This window comes from Arachis stenosperma, chromosome 2 (assembly GCF_014773155.1).
Source record: "Arachis stenosperma cultivar V10309 chromosome 2, arast.V10309.gnm1.PFL2, whole genome shotgun sequence".
Classification (NCBI taxonomy): Eukaryota; Viridiplantae; Streptophyta; class Magnoliopsida; order Fabales; family Fabaceae; genus Arachis; species Arachis stenosperma.
In genome coordinates this window covers 83090938-83116514 of record NC_080378.1, presented here as the reverse complement: position 1 = coordinate 83116514, position 25577 = coordinate 83090938, and the positions used below count along the sequence as shown (strand labels likewise).

Here is a 25577-nt window from a genome sequence, read left to right as displayed (position 1 = left end):
TTCAAGAATCATTATACTTAACTAGGAGAATCAATAACACTATCTGAGTTCTGAGTTCTCATAGATGCCAATCATTCTGAACTTCAAAGGATAGAGTGAGATGCCAAAACTGTTCGGAGACAAAAAGCTACTAGTCCCGCTCATCTAATTGGAACTATGTTTCTTTGATATTTTGGAGTCTATAGTATATTCTCTTCTTTTTATTCTATTCTAATTTTCAGTTGCTTGGGGACAAGCAACAATTTAAGTTTGGTGTTGTGATGAGCGGATAATTTGTATGCTTTTTGGCATTGTTTTTAGTGTGTTTTTAGTATCTTTTAGTTAGTTTTTAGTATATTTTCATTAGTTTTTAGTTAAAATTCACTTTTCTGGACTTTACTATGAGTTTGTGTGTTTTTCTGTGATTTCAGGTATTTTCTGGCTGAAATTGAGGGTCCTGAGCAAAAATCTGATTCAGAGACTAAAAAGGACTGCAGATGCTGTTGGATTCTGACCTCCCTGCAATCGAAGTGGATTTTCTGGAGCTATAGAAGCCCAATTGGCGCGCTCTCAACGGCATTGGAAAGTAGACATCCTGGGCTTTCCAGCAATATATGATAGTCCATACTTTACCTGAGATTTGATGGCCCAAACCGGCGTGACAATTCGGCCTCAGAAATTCCAGCGTTAAACGCCGGAACTGGCATAAAACTTGGAGTTAAACGCCCAAACTGGCATGAAAGCTGGCGTTTAACTCCAGAAAAGGTCTCTACACGAAAATGCTTCATTGCTCAGCCCAAGCACACACCAAGTGGGCCCGGAAGTGGATTTTAATGTCATTTACTCATTTCTGTAAAACCTTAGGTGACTAGTTTACTATTAATAGGATCTTTTGACATTGTATCAGTACCTCATGACACTTTACACGTTTCTTTGTGTACCTTCCACGGCATGAGTCTCTAAACCCCATGGTTGGGAGTGAGGAGCTCTGCTGTGTCTTGATGGATTAATGCAATTACTACTGTTTCTTATTCAATCATGCTTGCTTCCATTCTAAGATATCACTTGTTCTTAACCCGGATGAATGTGATGATCCGTGACACTCATCATCATTCTCAACTATGAACGTGTGCCTGACAACCACCTCCGTTCTATTTTAGATTAAGTAGATATCTCTTGGGTTCTTTAACCGGAATCTTCGTGGTATAAGCTAGAACTGATGGCAGCATTCAAGAGAATCCGGAAGGTCTAAACCTTGTCTGTGGTATTCTGAGTAGGATTCAATGATTGAATGACTGTGACGTGCTTCAAACTCCTAACAGGCGGGGCGTTAGTGACAGACGCAAAAGAATCACTGGATTCTATTCCGGCCTGACCGAGAACCGACAGATGATTAGCCATGCTGTGACAGAGCATAGGAACATTTTCACTGAGAGGATGGGAGGTAGCCACTGACAACGGTGAAACCCTACATACAGCTTGCCATGGAAGGAGTCTTGCGTGTTTGATGAAGAAGACAGTAGGAAAGCAGAGATTCGGAAGATGGAGCATCTCCAAAGCCTCAACCTATTCTCCATTACTGCAGAACAAGTACCTATTTCATGTTCTTTTGCTTTTCACATTCAATCCTGATAATTTCTGATATCCTGACTAAGATTTACAAGATAACCATAGCTTGCTTCAAGCCGACAATCTCCGTGGGATCGACCCTTGCTCACGCAAGGTATTACTTGGACGACCCAGTGCACTTGCTGGTTAGTTGTGCGGGATTGCAAAAAGTGTGATTGCAATTTTGTGCACCAGACAGCCAATGCAATTTTCACCACATCACCATCAATTCCAACCTCAGAACCAATGAACACCACAATTCCTACTCCAACAACAATCCCCCCAACTATTCCTATTGGTAAAGGTATTTCAGGACCAAAGCATAAGAGTCACACTATTGCAACTTCTGTTAGTTATTCTAAATCACCACCCAAAAAAATGGTAGCACCCACATCTGCTGCTCCCACTGTTAAGCCCACCCCACCACCAAAAACAATGGCCAAACCCACAGTTGCTACTACTTCTAAGCCCAACCCAGGACCAAAAAGAATGGGCCAGTCCATTGCTACTCCTACTACCAAGCCCAACCCACCACCAAAGTCAACGGCCCAGCCCACTTCAAAACCTCTAACAAGATCAACATCACAAAAATCAAGAAGGTCTGATATACCAAAGAAAGGCCCTCAAAAAGTAAAGAATGCAGCATTACATGCTAAGAGGCCTTTAACAAGATCAGCTGCAACTGGAACTTTTGGAAGAGCATCTGTTAAGGGAAAAGATCCTGAGACTGTGTTTGTTAGCTTGTCTAGTGAGGAAGAATCTTTAGGCTCCCATGACAGTTATGACAGTGTAGAGGACGAACCGTATAGGCCTGCTGCTGATGATGTCTCTAGTGAGGAAGAAGAAGTGGTTGGGAAGAGATTAACTGGAAAGAAGAGTGATGCTAAAAAGAGGACTACAACAGATAAGGAAGAAGTTAATGAAAAGAGTTCAGTTATGCTTGAGGATGATGGGATTGTGTGTGCAGAGTCAGGGTCTGAAGATGATGAATTCTTCTTTGGCCCGATTCCTAAGGTTGGTGAAATGAGAGCATATTATGATGCTCAAGATGGAGCTTATGATGAATCTGATGGTGGAGAGTCTTGGCACTCTGAGAAAATGAAGACTCCACCGAACTCTGAGGATGAGTTAGATGAGGTTGAGTCAGATGAGGTGTTTCTGGTATTTAGGAAAGGAGGAAGGTTTGGTGAGGTTAAACTAAAGGTTGGGATGAAATTTAATTCAAAGATGGAATTCAAAGAAGCTGTTCGTGAGTACTGTATTCAGGAGGGAAGGCGGATCTGGTGGAAGAAGAATGACAATTTAAGGATGAGGGCTGTTTGTAAGGGAAAGGAGTGTGGCTGGGTAGTATATGCTTCCATGGATAGTGAGGGTAACTGCTGGCAGATCAAGACATTTATGGACGATCACACTTGTCCTAGAGAGACTAAGAACAGACTAGCTAACTGCTGCCCAGTACTTTAAGAGCAAGTGCGACTTGGACCTCAACAAGTCTTCACTGACAAGGGCTCTAGGGGATGCTAGGGCCATAGTTTAGGGAGATGCTGCTGCCCAGTATGGTATGGTTCGGGATTACGGGTTGACATTACTGAAAACTAATCTTGGCTCCACTGTTAGTATTGGTGTTACACCTCATCTCAATCCTGATGAAGATCCAACTTTTGATAGGATGTACATTTGCCTTGATGGGTGTAAAAGAGGGTTCAAGGCTGGCTGTAGACTACTTATAGGGTTGGACGGAGCATTTCTAAAAACAAAACATGGTGGTCAAATCCTCTCTGTAATTGGTCAAGACGTAAACAATCACATTTATGTGATTGCTTATGCAATAGTGTCTATCGAAAATACGGAGAATTGGCGATGGTTTCTGGAATTGCTGCACCAAGACTTGGGTGACTACAAGAAACATGGTTGGTGTTTTATTTCAGACATGCAAAAGGTATGCATATCTATTGCTAGTTATCCTAAATAATAGTAGTGATTCTTAGATATACCTGCTGCTGAGTAGTGAATAATAGTAGTATAAATTGAATAATTGTTGTGTAATTGTTGAATTGAATATCTACTGGTTTATAAACACAAATCTGTTTACTCAGATTGAGTGATTGTTGTATGCTGCATAGTTGATGGTTGCATTATAGGGAGTAGTATCTGTGTACTCAGCTAAATTAAGGACCAAGTTGATGTCACTTACACAACTTTAGGGACCACTATGAGTTCATTAAAATAACATTAGGGACCTTTTTGAGGCTCGATTTGAAACTTTGTGACTAGCTTGTTGGATTTGCAGGGTCTAATTCATGCAGTTCAGGATGTGTTCCCAAATGTCCATCACAGATTCTGTGTATGGCATTTATGGAGGAACTTCAACAAACAGTGGAAGGATAATCAGCTTAGAGGTTTTCTTTGGGAGTGTGCAAGGTCTACAACTCAAGAGAAATTTGTGGAAGGGATGAAAAAATTGGAAAAGCTAAATAAGGATGCTTGGACTTATCTATGCAAATGGCCAAAGAATTCATGGAGTAGGGCATTCTTCAGTATTGCACCAAAAATGGACAATATCTACAATAATGCATGTGAGGTTTTCAACTCACGGATCAAGGATCCTAGAGCCAAGCCTATTATCACACTGTTGGATGAGGTCAGGATGTACATCATGAGATCTATAGCCAGGAACAAGGTGAAGTTGAGGAACAATGACGGAATTCTACCTCCAATACAGAAAAGTAGGTTAGAAAAGATAAGAAAAGAATAAAAAAAAATGAGTTCCCATGTGGTCTGGTGATGCAGATTATGAAATATTTGAAGTTCATGGGCGGCCTACAAATATGGTTGTGGACTTAGGCAAAAGATCATGCACCTGTGATTTTTGGCAACTAAGTGGTATGATTTTTTTATGCATATTTTTTAATTTTTTTATTTTTGATTTACAGTTCGAATTTTGTTTATGTATGGCTGTGATGTTCTATGTAGGGATGCCATGTGTGCATGCATGTGCCGCTTTGGCCAGGACTGGTAGAAGGCCAGATGAATTCTGTCATAGCTGGTTGACCATGGAAGCATACAACAACACCTATGGCTTCCATATAAATCCAATTCCTGGCCAGGCACTGTGGGAGAAATCACCTTATAATAGACCTCAAGCACCAAAGTTCAAGAAGAAGCCAGGGCCAATCAAGAAGAAAAGATGAAAGGATGCTGATGAGGAGCCAAGTAAAGGCAAGAAGAAGAAGACCTCAGTGAAGAGAGTTCATAAAAATGACATTGTCGCTATTGTGGTGAATCTGGTCACACAAAGAGGAACTGTCATAAGAGGGCCGTTGATGAAGAATCAGCTGCTGTGGCGGTGGCGGCTGCTGCTGCTAATTCTGATGCTAATGGAGGTGAGGTTAACAATTCTGCTCCAACTGCTGCTGTAAATGGTGGTGATGCCCCAGCTGTGTCACAAGATCAGGTTGAGATTCAGCTTGATCTTAGTCAGCCTATTATGTCAGAAACTGATGACTCGCAACAGGTGGGTAATATTATTTACCCATATATATACATGTATTGTGGTCTTACATTAATTTTTTTTAGTCACATTAAATTTTTGGTGTTTTATACATAGGTGCAACCACCTCCTGTTCGGCCATCCAAACTGCCTCCTAAGAGAAAATTGTCCACACCCACTGCTACCACCCAACCAACCAGCACCCCATCTTCAAGCACTCCATCTCCTCCATCTGCAAGTACTCCATCTGCAAGCACTCTCCCAACAAGCAGTTAGCCTGCAAGCACTGAAACAGCAACGAATCTACCAGCAATGCGATTTGTGCCTAATCCGGGATTCAAGCCACCCAGAACCAAGAATTACTGACTTGGTTTTTTATATTTAGGGACAGTAGGGTGTCTTTATTTGTCTGTTTTGCTGAAGTAATGTACTGTTATGCTTTCTTGCTTACAATTCGAGTGTTGGAGATTGAAAACTTATGACACTTATGTTTTGAAAACTCTGATATAGTTGGTGACTATTGTTCTGGCTTTATAATGCCTTATTTTGGTGACTATTGTTCTGGCGTTATAATGCCTTATTTTGGATATAATCACTACAATATGAAATATAAATTATGACTTTTTGAAGAGATCTGTGACAGATTTCTGGTTTTATTTTGCACTCTCATATGCAATTAACATGCTTTCCAAACACTATCAACTCCTATTTTATTGACAACAGTTATATTTTGGATGAATAAATTGGTAGTTCATCTTGTTTCTCCAAATACCAACATATGCAAGCACACTAGTCTCAATCACTTAAATTTTCATTTCTTTCAAACAAACTGACAGGTACAACTACAGCAACAACATGCATAATTCATTTGTTTCTTCTCAAATACAATTGGCCAAACTGCCTATCTAACTTTAAGATAAGAATAGCTACTGTAACCAGCAGCATAAATACAAACACCAAAACTCCACCCACTTTTAGAACCCTAACTTCAGACTCTAATCTTCCAAGTTTTCAGGCAAACTTCATCTTCCATTCTTCATTGTCAATTGAAAGACTTGCTCTACCATCACATGTGATCACATCTTCTTCAAGAATTTTATCAATCCACATAAACAAACCACACCACTTCTTGCCTACAGTCTGCACCAAGGTAAAAGAATCAACTAAATTTATATCCAAAATTACAGCAAACAACAACAACAACAACAACCACTTACATTGTAGTTTGGGCAACCAACGAAGGGTCTCCCTGGATTAGAATCCGTCATTGACCATCGCAGCACTGGTCTCAAACCGCATTTGCACCATTCTGGCAAACGCGAATCCCTGTTCCTATTCATTCTTCTCATGATGCTTCCAAACGATCGTGGGTTGTTCGAGCTTCCAGCAGCATTGCTCACGCTAGCCATTGTCGTGTGGGTATCAAGATGCTGTAGAGAAACCAACGGAAGAGACCAGAAGAGAAGAGAAGGGCACTGGAGGTTGATCTTCAGATTTGGGAATTAGGGATTTTAAACTTCGAATTAGGGACCAAATTGAGTCAATAAAATTCGTTCATCCACCTCAGCTAGCCGTTATGATTGCCCGCGTGTCACCAAATTAGCCACATCAGCTTTCCGATGACGCCACCTGGAGGAAATGTGCCGGAAGGACAACACTGAGTCCCGGCGTTTAACTCAGGTACCAATTTGGATAATTAATAATTTTAGGGACTACAATGAAGCACGAGTGTAACTTCAGGGACCACTCTGAGGCTTAGCTCGTTGTTCTATTAATTCATATATGATGAATTAATAGTCAAATTAATTTCTAAAAGATGAGACGTTCTCTAAATTCGTTCATAAAAAAAAATCTTTCGTTATTTCATTAACAATTTCTGTCAATGATTAATAATGTAAATATTAATTAATTATACACATAATATATAATATGTCCAATTAAACACTGATCAAATATATTTATAAAAATTTATCAATTTAATTAGAGAGTTATATTTTATATATGATTTTTGTAATTTGAATGAAATAAATTAATAAATTTTCATAAACATATTTAGAGATGTCAAATATCGGTTATATTCTCAATTAACTCTTCACAATTAAAGTTTTAGCAATAACCAAGTATCAATTGTTCTATTCACTATCCTTCAAAATTCTCTCTTTTCTTCATCACGATCATCGCAATGCCATTAAATTTCTTCATATTCTTCCTCTTTGCTTTCTTCACTCCCGTCACTTGAAATTCCCATACCACCATCATCTCCTTGCTCCCTTCAGTTCATGCCATGATCTTCCAACTTGGACAAAATCACATGCATATCCTACTCGTCCCAGTGCAATGTTGCATACCAGTGTCCTTGGTGCGTTCAACACAACCTTGGAGCATCTGGGACCCAACACAATGGCGTGGAATTTGGCAATGAAGTACCATGTTGACGAGGAATTGTTCTATTCAGCTTTTTCATTATACAAAAACATGAGAAAATTGGGCGTCCCCCATGACACTTTCACTCTTCCAATAGTGAACAGAGCCTTATCTTCGATGAGGATTGATGCTTCTCTTGGAAAAATGATCCATTGTGTAGCAATTCAAGTGGGTTTGGATGTGGATTTATATTTCTGCAATACCATGATTGAGGCGTATGTGAAATGCGAGTGTGTCGGTTATGCTTGCAACTTGTTCGACGAAATGCTGCAGAGAGATGTGGTTTCTTGGACATCAATGATTGCTGGGTATATATCTGAGGGACAACTTAGTGTGGCCTTTGATTTGTTCAACAAGATGAGGATCGAATTGGAACCGAATTCAGTAACGCTTGTTGTGATCATGCAAGCATGTTGTGCTTCGGAGATATTAAACGAGGGAGTTCAAATTCATGGGTATGCATTCAAGAGTGGATTGCTGATGGATTGGTCAGTGAAAAACTCAGTTTTGAGAATGTATGCTAGTAGAGTCAGCACGGAGGAAGTAGAACTTCTATTTAGTGAAGTAGACAGAACAGATGTGGCTTCTTGGAATGTCTTGATCTCATTTTTCACCTCACAAAGAGACATGACTAGAGTGCTTCGTTTGTTCAATGAAATGCACAGCTTAGAAGTGCGTCCATGGAACATCGAGACTTTAACAATAGTTATATCAGCACTTGCAAAGTCTGCATGTCTTTCCAAGGGTGAGGGTATGCATTGCTTAATCATAAAAACGGGGGTTTATGATGATATTTTGCTCACTTCTCTGCTAGATTTTTATGCAAAATGTGGAAGACTGGAAACATCTGTTCAGCTGTTCAGAGAAATCCGTTGTAAAAGTAACATCACTTGGGGTGCTATGATGTTAGCTTTCATTCAAAATGGTTCTTTTGTAGACGCCATATCTTTATTCCAGCAAATGCAAGCCAAAGATCATGATATTGCCCCAGAAATATGGAGAAACCTAATCGATGCATATGCAAACCTGGGAGCTTTGAAATCGGGTAAAGTCGTCCATGGCTACCTCATAAAGGACTTGTTAAATGGACCTGTAAAAGGTAATGTTCACCTTGAAACCTCAATCTTAAACATGTACTTGAGAGGTGGCAACATGTCTTCGGCAAAAGCATGTTTTGATAGGATGCCCATCAAAGATGTCGTAGCATGGACAACGATGATTGAAGGACTTGGCTCTCATGGTTTTGGTCTTGAGGCATTAACATATTTCAATTTAATGATGCAGGAACGAGTGCAGCCGAATCATGTTACCTTCTTGAGCTTACTTTCTGCTTGCAGCCACTCTGGTCTGGTTACTGAGGGCTGCAATATTTATTATTCTATGAAATGGGGTTTCGGCATTGAACCCAGTTTGGATCACCACACTTGCATGGTGGATCTTTTAGGTCGAAACGGAATGCTCAATGAAGCCTTAGCCATAATATTGAAGATGATAGTTTTGCCTGATAGCAGAATTTGGGGTGCACTTCTATCTGCTTCAAGAGTTTATGGAAACAGAAGATTTGGAGAATATGCAGCAGAAAGGCTTTTGGAGCTAGAACCTCACAATGCTGGATATTATACTCTGTTGAGTAACATAAAAGCTAGTGTTGGAAGCTGGAATGAGGTTGAAGAGTTGAGGAGAATGATGAGTGAAAAGGATCTAAAGAAGAAACCCGGGTGGAGCTGCATTGAGGTCAATGGGGTCATTCAAGGATTTGTTTCTGGTGATATATCACACACTGAATCAGAAGAGGTTTATGAGGCACTGGGAAGATTAAGTAGAGCTATTCAGGAGTTTGGGTGAGATGTTTTTAAGCAGTTTATGAAGGCATTTAGGTTTTTAGCTATACCTTTTGGCTTATAACTAAATTCAAACCAGTTCATGTAACCCATTGGTAACTTGGTAAGTACAACTTCCAGTTAAGAAAATCGACTATTTTTTTTGCTGTTTGAAAAATTTTTATACGTAAGAGTCACACATTTAATAAGTGTTTCAGCCTTTCAGGGACATCCACAATAATTCATTTTGAAGGGCACATGATAGGACAAATATTAGTAGAAATTTTAGCTCGTGCCTCATTAAAAAAGGTCCATGACTCGCAATTTTGAATCTATTTTGGGTTCAATTCAGTCCATCTCTGATGCATTTAAAGGAAGTATGGAAGGGCGATGATACAACACAACATACACTCTTTTTTTTTTTTTAGCGTTTTGTGTCTTTTTTTTTTTTTGGTGACTTAGCGTTTTGTGTCTTTGAATTCTAGGGAGAAGCTCCAGAATTTAAGGATTTTTTATAATTTTTTTTTAGTTCTAGGTTTTAGTTTTGTTTAGTTGTAGTTTTTAGTTTATAATTTTTTGTTTTGTTACTTTAATTTTTTAGAATTTCTTGTTACTTTTTCTATTATGCTGTTTTACTTCATGATCCTTTGTTGAATTTTCTATTTTTTTTAATAAATTTAATATTTTATGTTTTATTATTCCTTATTGGAGATGTTATTATTACTTTCTTAAATTATATGTAGTTATAAATTATACTAATTTTTGTAATTTTTGAAGTTTTATGTTTATGTACTTTAGATGCTTGACAACTTGATAAAATATGTGAACTAGTTAATTAATCTTATTTTCATTTATGCTAATATTTTACTAAATTCAATTAGTAATTTGGTTAGAACTTGTGGATTAGGGTTAATTAAACTAAGTTGACTTTTCTCAATCTGTAGTGGTTGATGAATTGGATTTGCTCTTTATAATTATCGTATTATGGTTAGTGACAAGGATATTGTTCCTTAACCCTCAACTCTTGCCAAGATCTTTTATAACTTGAATTTGTTTTTATTTTCCTAGTTAATTACCTTAATTGCTTTTAGTTTAATTCCTTTTAACATTTAGTTATTACTTGCTCCTTTAATTTCTTGCTATTTAAATTCAGTAATTGTGATCAAACTCCTAATTTTTTTATAACCGATGGTTGAGCACTCTATTGTGATTCTAAGAGAGAACTACTAAAAATTTAACTCCTAGATTATTTTGAATTGTGATATTTTTAAACTAAATTTTGATAATCTTACTTATCAGTTTAGAGCTATAATGAGCTTAAACTTTATAACTTGAAAAAAAAAATATAAGAAAATCCTAAGAAAAAAAAGGAAGATCAAGTGTACGACTAATAAACTGGTAGATTTTCATGAAATCCCAAGAATTTGAGCAAAGTTAAGTAGGAACAACCCAATAAATTAATAGAACATCTTACTCAAAGTTGATAATTTTTTTTTTACATCAAGTCTTTACTCGTACATAAAAATAAAATGAGTCCAATTTATTAAGATAAGGACAACAAATTGTCTCTTCAAGATCCCAAGTAACTAAGACAGCTTCCTCGTCTTTTCTATTCCGACAAATATGGTGAGTAAGTCAGAACTTTTTCTAAGGTTTTCCTATCCATAATTGTCATAGCTCCTAGAACAGTTATATCTACCCTATCCAACCTATTAAAAATTTTAGAAGGTATTATATTAACTACAGAATGAGACATAGATGCTGTTACACCTTGAAAAAAAAAAAACATGCAAAAGTACAAGAAGTTGGTCACAACATAAATAAATTGGGATCATCTTCAACAAATAAAATCCAGGAACTTTTACGATTCCCAGTAATGGTTGAGGCACGACTTCATTAAACTCGCAGGAAGGGATACTGTTCATACGGGTGAAGAGATCCTCTTTCTTCGTTTCTTTTTATTTTGGTTGTTGAGGTCTTTTATAAGATGGTAGGAGAGACAGTAATAAAATATGGAAGGATTTTTTTTATTGGTTGAAAAAGATAATATTAAGTTGTCTCACTTACAATTTTACGGATGACACAATATTTTTTTGCCTTTCAGAGGAGAAGACTATTTGCAATTATAAGCAGCTTCTACGGTATTTTGAGATGATGTCTGACTTGAGTATTAACTTTGATAAATCTAGCTTAATTCCGGTTAATTGTGAGCGAGAGTAGTCACAAAAGATGTGTAGCTTGTTAGGATGTAAGGAAGCAACGTTGTCAGTCAAATATCTTAGTATTTTTTTGAGAGCGAATCTGAAATTGGTCAAGACATGGAAAACTATTATAGACAAAGTAGAAGAGAAACTCAATCTATGAAAAGCCAAAACGATTAATAAAGTCGGTAAGCTGGTACTCATTAAATCTGTGCTTAATAGTCTACCGGTTTACTACCTTAGCTTATATAAGATGCACAGAGCAGTAGCAGATAAGTTGATATCTTTACAGAGGAGGTTCTTGTGGAGTAATGAGGATGAAATGGATGGAGTACCTTTGATAAGGTGGGATATTGTGCAAGCTCCAAAACGCTTCGGGGGTTTGGACGTGGGCGATGCAGTGCTCCGGAATATAGCATTGTTACTCAAATGGTGGAGTCGGTTTTCAAAGAAGGATTGCCCATTATGAAAGAAAATTGTGTGCTCATACAATGACTTGAATCCAAATGTCCTTTTTTTTTGTCAGTCGATTCCTAAAACAAAGGGTCCGTAGAGGGACATTTGTCAGTTGCAGATAAGAGAACGTCAAGCGAGAGATAAGATGGTTAGAGGGTTATCATTAGAGTTAGGAGACTGTAGAAGAATTCGTTTCTTGGAAGATAATTGGCTACCATGTGGTGTGTTGCAGGATATATTTCCAAGGCTTTTCTTGGTTTCAAATCAAGTTAGATCTGTAATAGGAGACTGTGGGTTCTGAGATGGGTTGGAGTGGATATGAAACTTTCATTAGAGAATGATACTTTTCCAATGGGAGTTAGAATTAGTTAACCAATTTCATGGAGTTCTATAATCTGTCAAGTTAACAAGTGAGAGGGAGGACAGAATAGTATGAAAATTTGATAGATCAGGAGTTTATTCTACTAACTCATTTGTATAGGTTTTGCAGGCTGAAACTCTCCCGGAGGACATTACGAGTTACAATTTCACTAGATCTATATGGAGAGGACTAGTACCACCAAGAGTTGAGATATTCACCTAGTTTGTGTTAGTTGGTAGGGCCAATACTAAGGAAAGATTGATTAGATTGGGCATTATTGATCACAAGGATATGATTTGTGTTTTACGTAAAAAAGAAACTGAGAATGATTTTCACTTATTCATTGGCTGTGAGTTCACGTGGTAGGTGTGGTGTGCTTGGTTATACGCTTATAATAAACTTTGGTCTATTCCAGGAACTATTAAGCAACATTTTAAGAGTTGGACAGGAGCTCCTATAAGAAAAGACAAACATAACAGGTGGCTGATTGACTTTTTTGCTATCATTTGGAATACGTGGTTGGAAAGAAATGCCAAGATTTTCAGGAATCAAGAAACGGGTGTTGCAGAAGTTATTACCAAGTCGATTAGGAGCTACAAAGAGTAAGTTGGCTTTGTTTCATCTAGTTGTTGATGCTAATGTCAGATATAACTACAATTTTTTATTTAATGTTTGTATTGTAACTCTAAATTTTTTAAATGCTCCAACTTTTTTTTTTGGTATACAAATGCTCCAACTTACTTTTTTGAGCTTTTTATTTAAAAAAAAAGATACCTTTCATACCATGGCACAAAAAAAATGCCATGGACCAAAATTGAAGGTCCAATTTTTTAAAAACCAAAGAAGCCCAAACATGATACTATGAGAGTCCAAATATGCACCACCCAACCTACTTGGGGTACGAGCTCCATAACCTATACCCGACATAACTTGCATGTTTATACCCGACATAACTTGCATGTTAAATAAGACTTTGCCGCCAATGAGCCTTAGCTCAAGTGGCACATGTTTCTCTTTCTTACCAAGAGGTTTTGAGTTTAAGTCTCATGTAGTGTAAGCTTGATCAAAAAAGAAGATATTATATGTGTGTGTGGGTATGGTGTGTGTGAGTGTCAAACCAAAAAAGAAGATATTATATGTGTGTGTGGGTATGGTGTGTGTGAATGTCAAACCTAGGATTGGGGGTTGTCCAATTCATCGACAAAAAAAAAAAAAAGACTTTGCCAAACACTACTTCAGATATTTATCTACAACTCATTTACTACAATAATGTGGGATAACATTTTAAATATTAGAAAAAAAATCATCTATTACTTTAAGTGGATTTTCTCAAGAGTAATGGCCAAATTATCATTTCCTCTATAAATATCTCATCAATCTCAAGTATCAATCAATTCCAATTCTCATAAACCTATAAAAAATATTTATTAACCTAAAATATTAAAATCTTTTATAAGTATCTTCTATTATTTTTTGGAGTTGATAAAAAAATATATCATGGTCTCTTCTTTAATTAAACTCTTCTTCAAGTTTAATTCATCTGCAATTTATTTCAGATATACTTCGAAATAACTATATTGTAGAATATCTTAATTATTATATATATGTAAGAATTTTTTTTACGTAAAAAAAGGTTATTTATAATGTTAATATTAATTATAGATGGTTTAGTTAACTTATTTTAGTGTTATTATATTGTAAATATTATAATAATAATAGTTTTTAGTGTCGTAAATTATATATGGATTTGTTAATTAGTTATATGCATGGTATGGAACACCAATATTATTGCTGTTGTTGTAACTATTATTTTAGTATTATTATTGTTATTATGATTTTGTTATTACTGGTGTTACTATTACTTTTTGATAATATTAATAATTTATTATTAATGTTATTAAAATAATGTCACTATTACTGCTATTAGCATTATTATTTAATATAACTAACTTTTTAGGAATATTATTATTATTATTATTATTATTATTGTTATTATTGTTATTGTTATTGTTATTGTTATTATTAAGTCAATATTTTATTTAATATTTTGTTATTATTAATGTCATTATTATTATTATTATTTATTATTATTAGGGTAAAATACTTAGATAAACTAAATGCATGTAAATATTACTAATATCATCTAAAGAAAGAAATGGTATGTGAATTTTTTAAAGGTGTTTTTTATATAAATCAAATTAGGATAATTAAATTTACAAATTTTAGTAGTAAATTTAATTAGACTAAATAGATTTACTAGGTGAGCTTTACCTACACATAAATCGAAATAGGTAATATCGATTTACACATTTACGAGTAAATCGAATCAGGATAGCTAAATTTATGTATAGGTGGTATGTTTTCAAGTAAATCGAATTAGTTTAATTCAATTTATCTTGTTGGAGATCAAAACACATAAATCGAATTAGTATCATGAGACCTTCGTACTAAAATAAGGCTTAGATTAACATTGTTTCACTATGTTATAATAGAATTAATTAATTTGTTAATCTTAAGATATATTATATTACTTAGCACTTATAAATACCAAGTATGTATTTTACCAAATATAGCATAAATGTTCATGTGCATGCTTTTGGGACTTTGAAGTATTAGACTTAAGATATTGAGATTGATCACATTGATATCGATTGTTTTGTGTGAACAGAACCTAAATGGCGTCTCGTGGACATGGACGTAGTCGAGAAAGAGGTTAGAGAGATAATGAGGAACCTGAACTGACCGGCAATAACCCAATAAACTTCATGGTCGCGTTAGAGAATATGGCTGCTGCTATGCAAGCTATGGTTGAAATCCTTGGTTAATAGGCAGGAAATGGAAATGGTAATGGGCGAATAGACCTAACGGTGGACCAATGACCTTAGCCACATTCCTAAAAGTGAACCCACCAATCTTTAGGGGCACGTCAAACTCTATGGAGGCTGACAATTGGTTTCAAGCTATGGAGAGGGCTTTACAAGCTCAACACATGCCTGAAGGCCAGTATGTGGAGTTTGCCACATACCAACTAGTGGGAAAAGCCCAGTTTTGGTGGTAGGCAGCTCGCTGTCTACTTGATGAGCGGATATTTTATACGCTTTTTGCCATCATTTCATATTATTTAGTTATGTTTTGTTTAAGTTTTATTATGTTTTAGTAGTTTTTAGTGAAAAATTTATATTTTTGGATTCTACTTTGAGTTGTTGTGTTTTATGATGATTTCAAATAAATTCTAGCTGAAATTAAGGAGCTTTGGAAAAGTCTAATTCAGAGACAGAGAAAGGACTGCAGATGCTGTTAGATTCTGACCTCCATGCACTCAAAGGAGTATTTCTGGAGCTACAGAGGTCAAAATGACACGTTTTTAATGGCTATGAAAAGCTAACATCCAGGGCTTTCCAGCAATATATAATAGTCTATACTTTGCTCTGGAAATAAAGGCCTAAAACTGGCATTCAACGCTAGCTACCAACCCCACTCCTGGCATTGGACGCCCAAAAGGGAGTAGCTAACACCCAACGCCCAAAAGGGAGTCCCAAGCTGGCATCCAATGCCCCAAAGGGAGTACCAAGTCGTGGCTTTACCCCAAGCTCAGTCCAAACACTCATCAAGTGGGTTCAGAAAGTGGATTTTTGCACTATAAAACTAGTTTATCTTATTTCTGTAAACCCTAGCTATTATATTAGTATTTAAAGAGGAGATCACCCATGTTTAGGATCTTCTTCCTTCCCATTTGAACATTACACTATTATTTTTTGTAAGCTATGAGTAACTAAACCTTCTAAGTTAGGGTTAGTAGCTCTGTTGATTCTCACGGATTAATAATATTACTGTTTCTATTTCAATATACATTTGCTTTCATTCTCTTGTGCACTTTTGTTCTTCATCTTATGAATTGAGGATGACCCGTGACAATCATCCTTATTCTACATGGGTTCTGTGTGAGTTCTAAACCGGATAGCATTGAACCACAGCTAGAGAGTGTACTGCAGATTCCAAGAGTGTGCCTGGGTAACTTTGGATAAGTGACATAAAATTCTGTTGACCGTGGGTTATTGAGGTCTCTGTGGTGTTAAGACTAGAGTCTGAGAAGCAGCATTCCCTGATCCGGAAGATCTGACCTTGTCTGTGGCATTTTGAGTAGGATCATGAAGGGGAGTGCTTCACCTTCTGCTGCAGTGGGAAGCCATGGGTTAACTTGACGAGGGTGCTACATCAGTTGCTTGAATGTGGTGGACTGCTATGGCTTAGAAGAGGCTAACTTGATGAGGATGCTACATGAGTTAGTCAATTACCCATTGAATGAATAATTTGTTATTAGAGTAGACAGTGAGAAAGGTTAACCCGGAAGGAATACGCATCTCCAAAGCCTTAACTAAATCTCTATCGTTGCTTACACTTTAACCTGCTATTTAGATCTTTATTATTTTATTTATGCTTTTAAACAAACAACCATATTTTCTAATCGCCTGACTAAGATCTACTAGGTAGCCACTGTTTGCTCAATCCGACAATCTCCATGGGATTTGACCCTCACTCACCTGAGGTATTACTTGGACGACTGGTGCACGAAATTGTGATCATCAATGGTGCCATCAACATGGTACGCTCAATTGCAATCTCAACTCTTTATCACAACTTCGCACAACTAACCAGCAAGTGCACTGGGTCGTCCAAGTAATAAACCTTACGCGAGTAAGGGTCGATCCCACGGAGAGTGTTGGTATGAAGCAAGCTATGGTTATCTTGTAAATCTCAGTCAGGCAGATTCAAATGGTTATGGATGATTTATGAATAAAGCATAAAATAAAGATAGAGATACTTATGTAATTCATTAGTGAGAATTTCAGATAAGCGTATGGAGATGCTTTGTCCCTTCCGTCTCTCTGCTTTCCTACTGTCTTGATCCAATCCTTCTTACTCCTTTCCATGGCAAGCTGTATGTTGGGCATCACCATTGTCAGTGGCTACAGTCCCGTCCTCTCAGTGAAAATGTTCAACGCGCTCTGTCACAACACGGCTAATCATCTGTCGGTTCTCAATCAGGTTGGAATAGAATCCAGTGATTCTTTTGCGTTTGTCACTAACGCCCAGCCTTCAGGAGTTTGAAGCTCGTCACAGTCATTCAATCCTTGAATCCTACTCAGAATACCACAGACAAGGTTTAGACCTTCTGGATTCTCTTGAATGCCGCCATCGATTCTAGCTTATACCACGAAGATTCTGATTAAGGAATCCAAGAGATAAACATTCAAGCCTTGTTTGCTTGTAGAACGAAAGTGGTTGTCAGGCACGCGTTCATAAGTGAGAATGATGATGAGCGTCACATAATCATCACATTCATCATGTTCTTGGGTACGAATGAATATCTTAGAACAAGAATAAGCTGAATTGAATAGAAGAACAATAGTAATTGCATAAATACTCGAGGTACAGCAGAGCTCCACACCTTAATCTATGATGTGTAGAAACTCCACCGTTGAAAATACATAAGAACAAGGTCTAGGCATGGCCGAGAGGCCAGCCCTCCCAATGATCTAAGAACTGGACGTCCAAAGATGATCAAAAGATCTAAAGTGATCCAAAGATATCAAATACAATAGCAAAAGGTCCTATTTGTAGAGAACTAGTAGCTTAGGGTTTACAAAGATGAGTAAATGACATAAAAATCCACTTCCGGGCCCACTTGGTGTGTGCTTGAGCTGAGCATTGAAGCTTTCATGTGTAGAGACTTTTCTTGGAGTTAAACGCCAGCTTTTGTGCCAGTTTGGGAGTTTAACTCCCATTCTTGTGCCAGTTCCGGCGTTTTACGCCAAAATTCTTGAGCTGACTTAGAACGCCTGTTTGGGCCATCAAATTTCAGGCAAAGTATGAACTATTATACATTGATGGAAAGCCCAGGATGTCTACTTTCCAACGCAATTGAGAGCGCGCCAATTGGGCTTTTGTGGCTTCAGAAAATCCACTTCGAGTGCAGGGAGGTCAGAATCCAACAGCATCTGCAGTCGTTTTCAGCCTCTGAATCAGATTTTTGCTCAGGTCCCTCAATTTCAGCCAGAAAATACCTAAAATCATAGAAAAACACACAAACTCGTAGTAAAGTCCAGAAAAGTGAATTTTAACTAAAAACTAATAAAAATATAATAAAAACTAACTAAAACATACTAAAAATAATGCCAAAAAGCGTATAAATTATCCGCTCATCACAACACTAAACTTAAATTGTTGCTTGTCCCCAAGCAACTGAAAATTAAATAAGATAAAGAGAAGAGAATATGCAATGAATTCCAAAAACATCTATGAAGATCAGTATTAATTAGATGAGCGGGGCTTTTAGCTTTTTGCCTCTGAACAGTTTTGGCATCTCACTCTATCCCTTGAAATTCAGAATGATTGGCTTCTATAGGAACTCAAAATCCAGACAGTGTTATTGATTCTCCTAGTTAAGTATGATGATTCTTGAACACAACTACTTTATGAGTCTTGGCCGTGGCCCAAAGCACTCTGTCTTCCAGTATTACCACCGGATACATACATGCCACAGACACATAACTGGGTGAACCTTTTCAGATTGTGACTCAGCTTTGCTAGAGTCCCCAATTAGAGGTGTCCAGGGTTCTTAAGAACATTCTTTTTACCTTGGATCACGACTTTATTTTTTCTTTTTCTTTTTCCTTCTTTTTTTTCGTTTTTTTTTGTATTCACTGCTTTTTCTTGCTTCAAGAATCATTTTTATGATTTTTCAGATCCTCAGTAACATGTCTCCTTTTTTTCATCATTCTTTCAAGAGCCAGCATTCATGAACAACAAATTCAAAAGATATATGCACTGTTCAAGCATACATTCAGAAGTCAAAGTATTGCCACCACATCAAAATAATTAATCTGTTATAAAATTCAAAAATCATGCAATTCTTCTCTTTTTTAATTAAGAACATTTTTCATTTAAGAAAGGTGATGGATTCATAGGACATTCATAACTTTAAGGCATAGACACTAAGACACTAATGATCATAAGACACAAACATAAATAAAACATAAAGCATAATTTTCGAAAAAAAATAAAGAACAAGGAGATTAAAGAACGGGTCCACCTTAGTGATGGCGGCTTATTTTTCCTCTTGAAGGTTTTATGGAGTGCTTGAGCTCCTCAATGTCTCTTCCTTTCCTTTGTTGCTCCTCTCTCATGATTCTTTGATCTTCTCTAATTTCATGGAGGAGGATGGAATGTTCTTGGTGCTCCACCCTTAGTTGTCCCATGTTGGAACTCAATTCTCCTAGGGAGGTGTTGATTTGCTCCCAAGAGTTTTGTGGAGGAAAGTGCATCCCTTGAGGCATCTCAGGGATTTCATGATGAGTGGGATCTCTTGTTTGCTCCAGCCTCTTCTTAGTGATGGGCTTGTCCTCATCAATGAGGATGTCTCCCTCTATGTTAACTCCAACTGAATTACAGAGGTGACAAATGAGATGAGGGAAGGCTAACCTTGCCAAGGTAGAGGACTTGTCCGCCACCTTATAAAGTTCTTGGGCTATAATCTCATGAACTTCTACTTCCTCTCCAATCATGATGCTATGAATCATGATAGCCCGGTCTATAGTAACTTCGGACCGGTTGCTAGTGGGAATGATTGAGCGTTGGATAAACTCCAACCATCCTCTAGCCACGGGTTTGAGGTCATGCCTTCTCAGTTGAACCAGCTTCCCTCTTGAATCTCTCTTCCATTGAGCGCCCTCTTCACAAATGTCTATGAGGACTTGGTCCAACCTTTGATCAAAGTTGACCCTTCTAGTGTAAGGGTGTTCATCTCCTTGCATCATGGGCAAGTTGAATGCCAACCTTACATTTTTCAGACTAAAATCTAAGCATTTCACCCGAACCATTTTAAGCCAATTCTTTGGGTCCGGGTTCACACTTTGATCATGGTTCTTGGTGATCCATGCATTGGCATAGAACTCTTGAATCATTAAGATTCTGACTTGTTGAATGGGGTTGGTAAGAACTTTCCAACCTCTTCTTCGGATCTCATGTCGGATCTCTGGATATTCACTCTTTTTGAGTTTGTAAGGGACCTCGGGGATCACCTTCTTCATGGCCACAACTTCATAGAAGTGGTCTTGATGCACCCTTGAGATGAATCTCTCCATCTCCCATGACTCGGAGGTGGAAGCTTTTGCCTTCCCTTTCCTCTTTCTAGAGGTTTCTCCGTCCTTAGATGTCATAAATGGTTATGGAAAAACAAAAAGCAATGCTTTTACCACACCAAACTTAGAAGGTTTGCTCATCCTCGAGCAAAAGAAGAAAGAAGAGAGTAGAAGAAGAAGAAATAGTGAAGATGGAGGGGGCTTTGTGGTTCGGCCAAGGGGGAGAAGTAGTGTTTAGGTTGTGTGAAAATGAGGGGGTGAGGATGGGTTTATATAGGGGTGGAGAGAGGGGTAGGGGTCGGTCATGTATGGGTGGGTTTGGGAGGGAAAGTGGTTTGAATTTGAATGGTAAGGTAGGTGGGGTTTTTTGAAGGATGGATGTGAGTGGTGAAGAGAATGGTGGGATTTGATAGGTGAGGGGTTTTTGGGGAAGAGGTATTGAGGGGATTAGTGAATAGGTGAAGAATAGAGAGAGTGGTGGGGTAGGTGGGGATCCTGTGGGGTCCACAGATCCTGAGGTGTCAAGGATAATTCATCCCTGAACCAAGTGGCGAGCAAAAAATGCTCCTTCTGCCAATCCTGGCGTTAAACGCTGGGCTGGTGCCCATTTCTGGCATTTAACGCCAGCTTCTTGCCATTCCTGGCGTTAAACGCCAGTCTGGTGCCCCTTTCTGGCGTTAAACGCCCATTTTGCTGTCTTCACTGGTGTTTAAACGCCAACAAGTTTTCCTCTAGAGTGTGCTGTTTTTCTTTTTGTTTTTCATTCTATTTTTGCGTTTTCAATTGATTTTGTGACTTCACATGATCATTAACCTATAGAAAACATAAAATAACAATGGAAAATAGATAAATATAACATTGGGTTGCCTCCTAACAAGCGCTTCTTTAATGTCAGTAGCTTGACAGTTGGCTCTCATGGAGCCTCACAGATACTCAGAGCAATGTTGGAACCTCTCAACACCAAACTTAGAGTTTGAATGTGGGGGTTCAACACCAAACTTAGAAGTTGGTTGTGGCCTCCCAACACCAAACTTAGAGTTTGACTGTGGGGGCTCTGTTTGACTCTGTTTTGAGAGAAGCTCTTCATGCTTCCTTTGCATGGCAACAGAGGGATATCCTTGAGCCTTAAACACAAAGGATTCTTCATTCACTTGAATGATCAATTCTCTTCTGTCAACATCAATAATCACAGCCTTTGCTGTGGCTAGGAAGGGTCTGCCAAGGATGATGGATTCATCCATGTACTTCCCAGTCTCTAGGACTATGAAATCAGCAGGGATGTAATGGTCTTCAACCTTTACCAGAACATCCTCTACAAGTCCATAAGCTTGTTTTCTTGAATTGTCTGCCATCTCTAGTGAGATTCTTGCAGCTTGCACCTTAAAGATCCCTAGCTTCTCCATTACAGAGAGAGGCATGAGGTTTATGCTTGACCCTAGGTCACACAGAGCCTTCTCAAAGGTCATGGTGCCTATGGTACAAGGTATTGAGAACTTCCCAGGGTCCTGTCTCTTTTGAGGTAATCTCTGCCTAGTCAAGTCATCCAGTTCTTTAGTGAGCAAAGGGGGTTCATCCTCCCAAGTCTCATTACCAAATAACTTGTCATTTAGCTTCATGATTGCTCCAAGGTACTTAGCAACTTGCTCTTCAGTGACATCTTCGTCCTCTTCTGAGGAAGAATACTCATCAGAGCTCATGAATGGCAGAAGTAAATCCAATGGAATCTCTATGGTCTCAGTGTGAGCCTCAGATTCCCATGGTTCCTCATTAGGGAACTCATTGGAGGCCAGTGGACGTCCATTGAGGTCTTCCTCAGTGGTGATCACTGCCTCTTCCTCCTCTCCAAATTCGGCCATGTTGATGGCCTTACACTCTCCTTTTGGATTTTCTTCTGTATTGCTTGGAAGAGTACTAGGAGGGAGTTCAGTAACTTTCTTACTCAGCTGACTCACTTGTGCCTCCAAGTTTCTAATGGAGGACCTTGTTTCAGTCATGAAACTTTGAGTGGTTTTGATTAGATCAGAGACCATGGTTGCTAAGTCAGAGTGGCTCTGCTTAGAATTCTCTGTCTGTTGTTGAGAAGATGATGGAAAAGGCTTGCCATTGCCAAACCTGTTTCTTCCACCATTATTGTTGTTGAAACCTTGTTGAGGTCTCTGTTGATCCTTCCATGAGAGATTTGGATGATTTCTCCATGAAGGATTATAGGTGTTTCCATAGGGTTTTCCCATACAATTCACCTCTTCCATTGAAGGGTTCTCAGGATCATAAGCTTCTTCTTCAGATGAAGCGTCCTTAGTACTGCCTGGTGTAGCTTGCATTCCGGACAGACTTTGAGAGATCATATTGACTTGCTGAGTCAATATTTTGTTCTGAGCCAGTATGGCATTCAGAGTATCAATCTCAAGAACTCCTTTCTTCTGATTCGTCCCATTGTTCACAGGATTCCTTTCAGAAGTGTACATGAATTGGTTATTTGCAACCATTTCAATGAGTTCTTGAGCTTCTGCAGGCGTCTTCTTCGGATGAAGAGATCCTCTAGCAGAGCTGTCCAATGACATCTTGGACAGTTCAGACAGACCATCATAGAAGATACCTATAATGCTCCATTCAGAAAACATGTCAGAGGGACACTTTCTGATCAATTGTTTGTATCTTTCTCAAGCTTCATGAGGGATTCACCTTCCTTCTGTCTGAAGGTTTGGACTTCCACTCTAAGCTTACTCAATTTTTGAGGTGGAAAGAACTTTGCCAAGAAGGCATTGACTAGCTTTTCCCAAGAGTTCAGGCTTTCTTTAGGTTGTGAGTCCAACCATATCCTAGCTCTGTCTCTTACAGCAAAAGGCAATAGCATAAGTCTGTAGACCTCAGGGTCAACCCCATTGGTCTTGACAGTGTCACAGATTTGCAAGAATTCAGCTAAAAACTGATGAGGATCTTCCAATGGAAGTCCATGGAACTTGCAATTCTATTGCATTAGAGAAACTAATTGAGGCTTAAGCTCAAAGTTGTTTGCTCCAATGGCAGGGATAGAGATGCTTCTCCTATAGAAGTCGGGAGTAGGTGCAGTAAAGTCACCCAGCACCTTCCTTGCATTGTTGGCATTGTTGTTGTTTTCGGCTGCCATGTCTTCTTCTTTGAAGATTTCTGTTAGGTCCTCTACAGAGAGTTGAGCTTTAGCTTCTTTTAGCTTTCGCTTCAAGGTCCTTTCAGGTTCAGGGTCAGCCTCAACAAGAATGCTTTTGTCTTTGCTCCTGCTCATATGAAAGAGAAGAGAACAAGAAAGTATGGAATCCTCTATGTCACAGTATAGAGATTCCTTGAGGTGTCAGAGAAAAAGAAAAATAGAAGGAAGAGGTAGAAGAATTCGAACTTATCATGAAAGATAGAGTTCGAATTGTGCATTGAGGAGGAGTGTTAGTCTATAAATAGAAGGATGTGAGAAGAGGGAAAGAATTTTTGAAAATAAATTAAAAGATTTTGAAGAAATTTTGAAAAATTGATTGATGATTTTCGAAAACTAAGAGTGGAAAAGAAATTAAGTGATTTTTGAAAAAGATTTTGAAATTAGAAATAAAAAAGATATGATTGAAAAATTAATTTTAAAAAAAATTGTGATAAAAAGATATGATTGAAAATTATGGTTTTAAAAAGATATGATTGAAAAGATATGATTGAAAAACAATTTAAAAAGATTTGATTTTGAAAATTAATGACTTGGCTAACAAGAAATTTAAAAGATATGATTCAGACATTAAACCTTTCTCAACAGAAAAGGCAACATAATTGAAATGTTGAATCAAATCATTAATTGTTAGCAAGTATTTTTGAAAATGGAAAGAAATTGATTTTGAAAATATATGATTGTAAAGATATGGTTTGAAAAAGATTTGATTTTGAAAAATTATGAAAACTTAAAAAAAAAATTGAATTAAAAACAAAATCCTCCCTCTTGTGCCATCCTGGCGTTAAACGCCCAAAATGATACCCTTTTGGGCGTTAAACACCCAGCCAGGTACCCTGGCCGGCGTTTAAACACCAGTTTTCCTTCCTCACTGGGCGTTTTGAACGCCCATCATTTTCTGTATAATTCCTCCACTGTATGTTTTGAATCTTCAATTCTCTGTATTATTGACTTGAAAAGACACAAATTAAAAAATTTTTTGGATTTTTAATAATGAGGAATAATCAAAATGAAACTAAGATCAAATAAACAATGCATGCAAGACACCAAACTTAGAAGTTTGTATACTATTGACACTAACAAATTGAGAATGCATATGAGAAACAACAAAACACTCAAGACAAGAGAATTTAAATATTAGAGTAAGGAAATTATCAAGAACAACTTGAAGATTAATGAAGACACATGAGTGAATTCGAAAAATGCAAGAAGAAAAGAAACATGCAATTGACACCAAACTTAAAATGAGACACTAGACTCAACAAGAAACAAAAAAATATTTTTGGTTTTAAGATTTTATAATTTTTTTGGATTTTTTTTGAAGATTGAGTGAAAAAGAAAATAAGGATTTCAAAATTCTTAATGAGAATTCCAGGAATCATGCAATGTTAGTCTAAAGTTTTAGTCTAAAGAAATTAGACATGGCTAGCCAAGCTTCAGCACGACATTACATTCAAGAGCTAAATTGATGAGAATCAATCAGCTTTGGTGATGATAAGAACATCACCTTGAAACACTAGAATTCATTCTTAAGAACTTTGAAGAAAAATACCTAATCTAAGCAACAAGATGAACCGTTGATGAGCGGATAATTTGTACGCTTTTTGGTATTGTTTTTAGTATGTTTTTAGTAGTTTTAGTTGAGTTTTTAGTATACTTTTATTAGTTTTTAGTTAAAATTCACTTTTCTGGACTTTACTATGAGTTTGTGTGTTTTTCTGTGATTTCATGTATTTTCTGGCTGAAATTGAGGGACCTGAGCAAAAATCTGATTCAGAGACTGAAAAGGACTGCAGATGCTGTTGGATTCTGACCTCCCAGCACTCGAAGTAGATTTTCTGGAGCTACAGAAGCCCAATTGGCACGCTCTCAACGGCGTTGGAAAGTAGACATCCTGGGCTTTCCAGCAATAT

At 37.5% G+C, this 25577-nt stretch overlaps 1 protein-coding gene across 1 annotated transcript; it reads left to right on the top strand.

Annotated features, from left to right (window-relative positions):
• The first annotated feature begins 7207 nt into the window (after positions 1–7207).
• LOC130962010 (pentatricopeptide repeat-containing protein At1g11290, chloroplastic-like) lies at positions 7208–9717 on the top strand. The gene is made up of 2 exons (XM_057888091.1): positions 7208–9445; positions 9540–9717. Exon 1 carries the CDS (start codon positions 7415–7417, stop codon positions 9344–9346), a length of 1932 nt encoding a protein of 643 aa, XP_057744074.1. The 5' UTR covers positions 7208–7414; the 3' UTR covers positions 9347–9445; positions 9540–9717.
• The last annotated feature ends 15860 nt before the right edge of the window (positions 9718–25577 follow it).

Coding starts and splice junctions, on each gene's coding strand:
- LOC130962010 (XM_057888091.1), top strand. CDS start 7,415: ATGTTGCATACCAGTGTCCTTGGTGCGTTCAACACAACCTTGGAGCAT.